The sequence below is a fragment of the Nicotiana sylvestris genome, chromosome 7 (assembly GCF_000393655.2).
Source record: "Nicotiana sylvestris chromosome 7, ASM39365v2, whole genome shotgun sequence".
Lineage (NCBI taxonomy): Eukaryota > Viridiplantae > Streptophyta > Magnoliopsida > Solanales > Solanaceae > Nicotiana > Nicotiana sylvestris.
In genome coordinates, this window is record NC_091063.1 from 77599347 (window position 1) to 77607678 (window position 8332).

The 8332-nt window shown below is 42.2% G+C and overlaps 1 protein-coding gene across 1 annotated transcript; it reads left to right on the forward strand.

Annotated features, from left to right (window-relative positions):
- Nucleotides 1-3954: 3954 nt before the first annotated feature.
- Nucleotides 3955-4350, forward strand: LOC138873348 (uncharacterized). Its single transcript, XM_070151809.1, has one exon. It carries the CDS (start codon nt 3955-3957, stop codon nt 4348-4350), a length of 396 nt encoding a protein of 131 aa, XP_070007910.1.
- The last annotated feature ends 3982 nt before the right edge of the window (nt 4351-8332 follow it).

Sequence of the window (8332 nt, forward strand, 5' to 3'; positions counted from 1 at the left end):
ACAAATGACCCAAATTACTGCAAATATCACCGACTTGTAAGCCACCATATGGAGAAGTGCTTTGTCTTCAAGGACAAAGTCATGGACTTGGCTCGTGAAAAGAAGATCGTGCTTGAAGATGAGAAAGCAAGCGCAAACCAAGTCTCTATCACCTTTGGCTCATTCAGTCCGGATAAATTATGCGGTTTTAAAGAAAGCAAAGATGAAGGATTACTGGAGAGCGACAAAGCTGAAGTCAATCAACCTGATGATGATGAAGTTTGGACATTGGTGACTCGTCGTAGGCATGACAAAAGGAGCCCACGAAAAGGATCAATAGAACAACCAACAAGGAAGATGATGGTAAAAAGACCAACGAAAAAGAATCCAGTTAGATATTTGAAGAAAGCAAAAGTGGAGATGTACCATCCTCAAAAGCCACAAAATCCAGTGACCTTGGAGGAGTTTTTACCAAGTTGGTTCCGCATGAAGATTTCCCTTGAGGGCATTGACACCTCTTGTTGCCATGCTGACAAAGGGGAATAAAAGAGTGATGACCTACCGTTGGCACCATCTTCGGAAAAGCACGCCGAGTCCACTCCTCAAGAAGTTAATGCTTGTAAGGAAAAGGTCACATTCACAAATGACGATCTTTTGCTAGGTGACACTCCTCATAACCGCCCATTGTACCTGGTTGGCTATATGCGCGATGAAAGGGTAAATCAGATTTTGGTTGATGGAGGATCCTCAGTGAACATTTTGCCAATCCACACTGTGAAAGAAATTGGTATTCACATGAACGAACTCTTAGAAAGTCGTGTGATGATCCAAGGATTCAACCAAGGGGGGCAAAGAGCCATAGGCGCGATCATGCTGGAAATCACTATTGAAGATATGCAATCAAGTGCATGGTTGCATGTGATCGATGCGAAGACTTCATACAATGTTTTGCTTTGGAGGCCTTGGATACATGAGAATAAAGTAGTTCCATCTACCTACCATCAATGTTTAAAATACTACGAGGGTGAAGTCGAGAAGACAGTAGTTGCTGATGATGAGCCATTCACCGAGGCTGAGTCACACTTCGCCGATGCAAAGTTCTACTTGAAGAACCGCGTTGTGAAGGAGCTGAAAGCTGATGATGGCATGAAAAGCAAGAATAAAGAGCCCTCAATTAAAAGAGAAGAGGTGACTACTGGTGAAACCAAAGCTGTTAGTAAGGAGGTATAACTCAATGCGAATAAATCTTATAGAGGGAATATTACGTCTTATGGCAAGAAAGTAAGTACGGCGCTCCAATATGTCCCTAAAAGGAATAAAGACGAAGGTGAACCATCTAATCTCCAAGCTAACATGCTAAAGGAGTTAACTCTTCCGGTTAAACAAATTGAGGCAGTAAAGTCGTCCTCAATGTCGCTTTCAGGGTTTGTAGCCCAAAATCGTTTGCAGAATGTGGCACTCCCTACAAAGCGAACAGATGAAGGTTTTGACCCTAACGCTTACAAGCTATTTGCAAAAGCTGGATACAATCCCAATAAGCCGTCAAAGTTAAGGAAGCTCCCATCAGAAGCTGCAATAAGGCAACCATGTGAAGGTTTGAGATACAAGCAACTGTCACCAGTGCGCATCTCAATAAGAAGGGTGAGCAACAATTATATCACTGCAGAAGATGAATCGGTTGCTTCTAACAAGCCTTCTGTCTTTGATCGACTTGGAAAATCACCTGTGAGGACCTCTGTGTTTGAAAGATTGGGTCCACTAAAGAAGGGGAACAAGTTCTGGAGAAACTTTCAAAGCATAAGAACACCCGCTTCACCCAAAATCCAGGAGATCTCTATGGATTTCCAAAGTTTGGTTCCTTCTAGAATGAGGCGACAAACAAATCTTAAGGTTTCATGTAAAGAAGTACTAAAGGTAAAGCCATATACTGTGGTCTATACTAAGAAACGTGATGAAGACGAAGAAAGTGTGGGTTCTTCGTATCATGTTACTGTACAAGTCGAGAATGGAATTCCATCTTCAATGGAAGATAATGCAGAATTGGAGGATGTTTCGCCATGTTATCACATATCCTTCAATGATGGGGACCCTCAAGAAGATGAAGATGCGAAAGATGCTCCACCTGAACTTGAAGAAGGAGTGAAGACGACAGTTGATGCCTTAAAAGAAGTTAACCTTGGCACCGATGAAGAACCAAGACCCACCTACCTAAGTGCTTTACTAGAAGCTAATGAAGAGAGCACTTATATTGAGTTACTCAAAGAGTTCAGGGATGCCTTTGCTTGGAGTTACAAAAAGATGCCTAGATTGGACCCGAAAGTAGTAGTCCATCACCTTGCAGTCAAAAATAGTGCTCGCCCTGTTAAACAAGCTCAAAGGCTTTTTAGGCCGGACTTGGTTCCCCTGATTGAAACTGAAGTTAACAAACTCATTGAAGCTGGATTTATTCGGGAAGTTAAATACCCAACATGGGTTTCAAGTATTGTCCCTGTAAGGAAGAAAAATGGCCAGATTCGAGTATGCGTTGACTTCAGGGACCTAAATAATGCATGTCCCAAAGATGAATTCCCGCTTCCTATTCTAGAGCTGATGATCGATGCTACTACTGGTTACAAGGCAATGTCTTTCATGGACGGTTCGTAGGGCTATAACCAAATTCGCATGGCAACAAAAGATGAAGAACTTACTGCATTCCGTACCCCAAAGGGTATTTATTGCTACAAGGTAATGCCTTTTGGCTTGAAGAACGCTGGTGCTACTTACCAAAGGGCTATGCAGAATATTTTCGACGATCTTCTCCACAAGAATGTCGAATGCTATGTTGACGACTTGGTGGTGAAATCAAGAGAGAAGGGCGACCATATGAAAGACTTGAGGATGGTATTTGAATTGCTCCAGAGGTACCAACTTAGGATGAATCCGTTGAAATGTGCCTTTGGAGTTACTTTTGGAAAGTTCCTTGGTTTCATTGTCCGACATCGAGGGATCGAAATTGATCAAGCCAAAGTGGATGCCATTTTGAAAATGCCTGAGCCTCGAGATATCCATGAATTGAAAAGTCTGCAAGGAAAGCTAGTATACTTTAGAAGATTCATATCAAACCTGGCTGGGAGGTGCCAACCATTTAGTCGCTTCATGGAAAAAGGCGTTCCTTTCAAGTGGGACCAAGCTTGTAGCAATGCCTTCAAAAGTATCAAAACCTACTTGATGAAGCCTCCGGTTTTAGCAGCACCTATGCCTGGAAAGCCATTGATACTATATATTGCGGCACATGAAAGGTCTGTTGGAGCACTGTTGGCCCAAGAAAATAGTGAGGGGAAAGAAAACTCTCTTTACTACTTGAGCAGGATGATGACACCTAACGAGTTGAATTATTCGCCAATTGAAAAGTTGTGTTTGGCGCTAGTCTTCTCAATTCAAAAGTTGAAGCACTACTTTCAGGCTCATGTTGTCCGTCTTATTTCTAAAGCAAATCCCATCAAGCTCATGATGTCAAAACCTGTTCTTAGTGATCGACTAGCGAGATGGTACCTCCAATTTCAACAATTCGAGATTTTGTACAACCCTCAGAAGGCTGTAAAAGGACAAGCATTGGCAGACTTCTTGGCAGATCATCCGATACCTGATAACTGGGAGCTAACTGATGAACTACCTGATGAGGACGCAATGGTCGTTGAAGTTCAACCTCCATAGAAGATGTACTTTGATGGTGCTGCGCATCGTGGGGGAGCCAGGGCTGGCGTAGTAATTGTCACTCCCCAAGGTGTAGTATTGCCCTACTCCTTCACCTTGACACAACTTTGTTCCAACAATGTTGTTGAGTATCAAGCATTAATACTTGGGCTCGAAATGGCCGTTGATATGAAGCAATTGAAATTGCAAGTCTTTGGTGACTCCCAGTTAGTGGTCAATCAGTTTTTGGGTAGTTACGAGGTTAAAAAGCCTGAACTACGCCCATATCATGATTACGCTAAAATGTTGATAGGGTGGCTCGGTGATGTGACTATTCAGCATGTGCCAAGGAAAGAAAATAATAGGGTTGATGCTTTAGCTGCTCTAGCTTCATCATTAGCCCTGCCTGACCAAGCACAAGTTACCATCTGCCAAAAATGGGTAGTACCGCCGCCAAATGAGGATGAAGGTGAAGAAGACAAACTCAAGCATCTTGTTGCTATTTCTGAAGTTGAGAAAGAAGAATGGCGACAACCCATTATCGACTACTTATGCTATGGGATACTTCCAGAAAATCCGTGGAGAAGGACTGAAATCCGTCGTCATGCACCGCGCTTCCTTTACTACAAGGATACTCTATACAGAAGGTCGTTCGAGGGAGTACTCTTACGATGCCTAGGAGAAGAAGAAGCTCTCTAAGCTTTGCAAGAGGCACATTCTAGGGTATGTGGGTCATACCAGTCCGGACCAAAGCTCCACTTCCATATAAAAAGGATGGGATATTATTGGCCAACGATGGTAAAAGATTGCTTGGACTACGCTCGAAGATGCAAGGCTTGTCAATTTCATGCGAATTTTATTCATCAACCTCCTGAAGCGTTGCACCCGATTGTTGCATCCTGGCCATTTGATGCTTGGGGATTGGATGTTGTTGGACCACTGCCAAAGTCCTCTGGTGGGCACCTATACATCTTGGCTGCAACTGACTACTTCTCGAAATGGGCTGAAGTTGTTGCTCTTAAAGAAGTAAAGAAGGAAAATGTTGCAAGTTTCATCCGAGTAAACATTATTTATCGCTTTGGCATTCCTCGTTACATAATAATGGATAATGGAAAGCCATTCGATAATAGGTTGATGAACAAGATTTGTGATCTCTTTGGCTTCAAGCAACGTAACTCTTCAATGTACAATGCTGCCGCCAATGGTCTAGCTTAGGCATTCAACAAGACTCTATGCAACTTGTTAAAGAAAGTCGTCTCCAAATCCAAACGAGATTGGAATGACCGTATGGAAGAAGCTTTATAGGCATATAGGACGACTCACTGCACACCAATATAGGCGACTCCTTATTCACTCGTTTATGGAGTCAATGTCGTCTTGCCACTTGAGCGTCAAATACCTTCATTACGACTGGCTATTCAAGAAGGGATCACTGATGAAGAAAATGCTCGACTTCGATTAGAAGAGTTGGAAGCTCTTGATGAAAAGAGATTGGAAGCTCAACAGAGTCTTGAATGTTATCAAGGTCGATTATCTAGAGCCTTTAATAAAAGAGTTCGCCCGAGATCCTTTCAAGTAGGAGATCAAGTCCTTGCCGTACGAAGACCCATAATTACTTCCCATAAACCTGTAAGGAAGTTCACTTCAAAATGGGATGGGCCATATGTCGTACAAGAAGCTTACTCAAGTGGGGCTTACAAACTGGTTGATGCAGATGGTATGAGAATCGGCCCTATCAATGGCAAGTTTTTGAAGAAGTATTATCCTTGAAGTTGCAACGCTCCTCGACGTACGAGCCTAAACTGCAAGTAATGATGCTTCTCGACGTACGAGCCTAAACTGCAAGTCATGATGCTCCTTGACAAATGAGCCTAAACTGCATGTTGCCACACTCCTGGCCCACAAGAGTATAAACTGTGTACAGTCCAAAAAAAATAAAAAGTCTGCTAGGTTGAAAATGTCGAAAGAGGCGGCCTAGGCAAAAGTTAGGACGTAAAAAAAATTACCCAGTCTGAACTACTGTATGACTTGATCCTCTTCACTGAGGTACGTAGGCAGCTTAGAGTTTCATTCTAAGTTCAGTCGCATAAGTTCAAAGATACATATTGCCCCAATTGTTGTTCGAATGACGTATGAAGGAATGTAAGATCAAGCTAAAATGCCATCCTCTTACTGAACTTTGACCTCATTTGATTTAAAGGGGGCAACCCTCCATGGTAAATTGATATCTTTGATGGGCCGATTTTAGGAGGATGTCAAGTATTTGCATTGAAGTCCAGGGATTCTCTATGTCTTTAGGTTCGCCAAACCTTCAAGTTTGTTGGTCTCCAAGTCCGCCATCTGCCTTAAAAAGGGGAAGAGAAGAGAGACATCAAAAGGAAACACAAGTATAAGGAAAGGATTGCTTGGCACAACGTTTCAAATTCAGTGAGACTTGAACTCAAGATATTTGTGAGAATATGGCTCTTAAATTTCGATTGATGGCAAGTAAGACATCTTCCGATATCGAGGCTTCCATACCAATATATGAATTTTTGTGAGACTGTGCAAACCTGGAATTGATGGCGTGGTGCAATATAAAGTTGATTTCAAAATATTTTCTGGGACGATTCTGAAGTTGTTTGATCGAGAATTTTGGATATGTTCTAAATCTGGAAGTCTAGTTTTCTTGAAATCAACAAAGTTGAAGTCTTCAAGTCCGTCAGTCTTCAAGTTGAAGTCTTCAAATCCGTTGATCTTCAAGTTGAAATATTTAGGCCCTCCAAGTCTCAAAAGTTGAATTCTTCAAGTTTGTTGGTCTTCAAGTTGAAGTCTTCAAATTCGCTAATCTTCAAGTTGAAATATTTAGGCCCTCCAAGTCTCAAAGTTGAAGTCTTCACGTTCGTCGGTCTTCAAGTTTCAGTCTTCAAATTCGTCGGTCTTAAAGTTGAATTGTTTAAGCCCTCCAAATCTTTGAGTTGAAGTTTGCAAAGTCCGCCAAATCTTCAAAGTTTTCCAAGTGTTCAAGCCGATGTCGTCTTCGAGTTGAAGCTTCATAACTTTTCAATCTTAAGGTGGACATATAAGTCCCTTTGCACCTTAAGTTGGCCTCGCCGATAGTCGAGCCACATTGAGAGTAATCTCTCCAATAGTCAGGCCACAATGAGAGTAATCTCTCCGATAATCGGGCCGTTTTGAGAGTAATCTCTCCAATAGTCAAGCCACATTCTGTGGACATTTTGAGAGTAATCTCTCCGATAGTCAAGCCACATTCTGTGGAAATATAAGTCTTCCAATCTTAGGGTAGTCAGGCCACAATGAGAGTAATCTCTCTGATAATCGGGCCGTTTTGAGAGTAATCTCTCCAATAGTCAAGCCACATTCTGTGGACATTTTGAGAGTAATCTCTCCGATAGTCAAGCCACATTCTGTGGAAATATAAGTCTTCCAATCTTAGGGTGGACGTATAAGTACCTTTGCACCTTAAGTTGGCCTCACCGATAGTCAAGCCACATTGAGAGTAATCTCTCCGATAGTCGGGCCGTTTTGAGAGTAATCTCTCCAATAGTCAAGCCATATTCTGTGGACATTTTGAGAGTAATCGCTCCGATAGTCAAACCACATTCTGTGGATATTATGAGAGTAATCTCTCCGATAGTCAAGCCACATTCTGTGGACATATAAGTCTTCCAATCTTAGGGTGGACATATAAGTCCCTTTACACCTAAAGTTGGCCTCGCTGATAGTCGAGCCACATTGAGAGTAATCTCTCTGATAGTTAGGCCACAATGAGAGTAATCTCTCCGATAGTCGGGCCGTTTTGAGACTAATCTCTCCAATAGTCAAGCCACATTCTGTGGACATTTTGAGAGTAATCTCTCCGATAGTCAAGCCACATTCTGTGGACATATAAGTCTTCCAATATTAGGGTGGACATATAAGTCCCTTTGCACCTTAAGTTGGCCTCGCCGATAGTCGAGCCACATTGAGAGTAATCTCTCTGATAGTCAGGCCACATTGAGAGTAATCTCTCCGATAGCCGAGCCGTTTTGAGAGTATTCTCTCCGATAGTCAAGCCACATTCTGTGGACATTTTGAGAGTAATCTCTCCGATAGTCAAGCCACATTCTGTGGACATATAAGTCTTCCAATCTTAAGGTGGACATATAAGTCCCTTTGCACCATAAGTTGGCCTGGCCGATAGTCGAGCCATGAGAGTAATCTCTCTGATATTCGGACAAGGATGAGTACTCATCCCCTCACACCCCAAGATTGCCTCCTTCTTCATGCGTGGATCATCTTATTGAACAAGAACATATCTTTCTCGCTTTACCTACAACAAAGGAAAAAAGACAACAAAGAAGAAAGCACAAGAAAAAAAAGAAGAAGTTACCTTCGCGTCAATGCTTTCGAGTCCACAAAACTATACTCAATAAAGCTTGCGAATACTACAAATTGATGTTTAGAGGGGAAGAACATACGTCTATATATACACATATGGGAAGGCATCGGACAATAAATTTGACGATGTGGGATATTGCAATTGCTTTTCGAGTCGGATTCGGCTACTGCTTGTGTCTTCGAAGAAGAATTTGACTAGTAAAGGCGGCAACAGAAATTCGTTTCCAACATGGAAATCGAGTACGCATGTTTATCTCCCGGAATCTTATTAGAAACGAAGAAGACTACTTTGCAAAGAATA

Coding starts and splice junctions, on each gene's coding strand:
- LOC138873348 (XM_070151809.1), top strand. CDS start 3,955: ATGTTGATAGGGTGGCTCGGTGATGTGACTATTCAGCATGTGCCAAGG.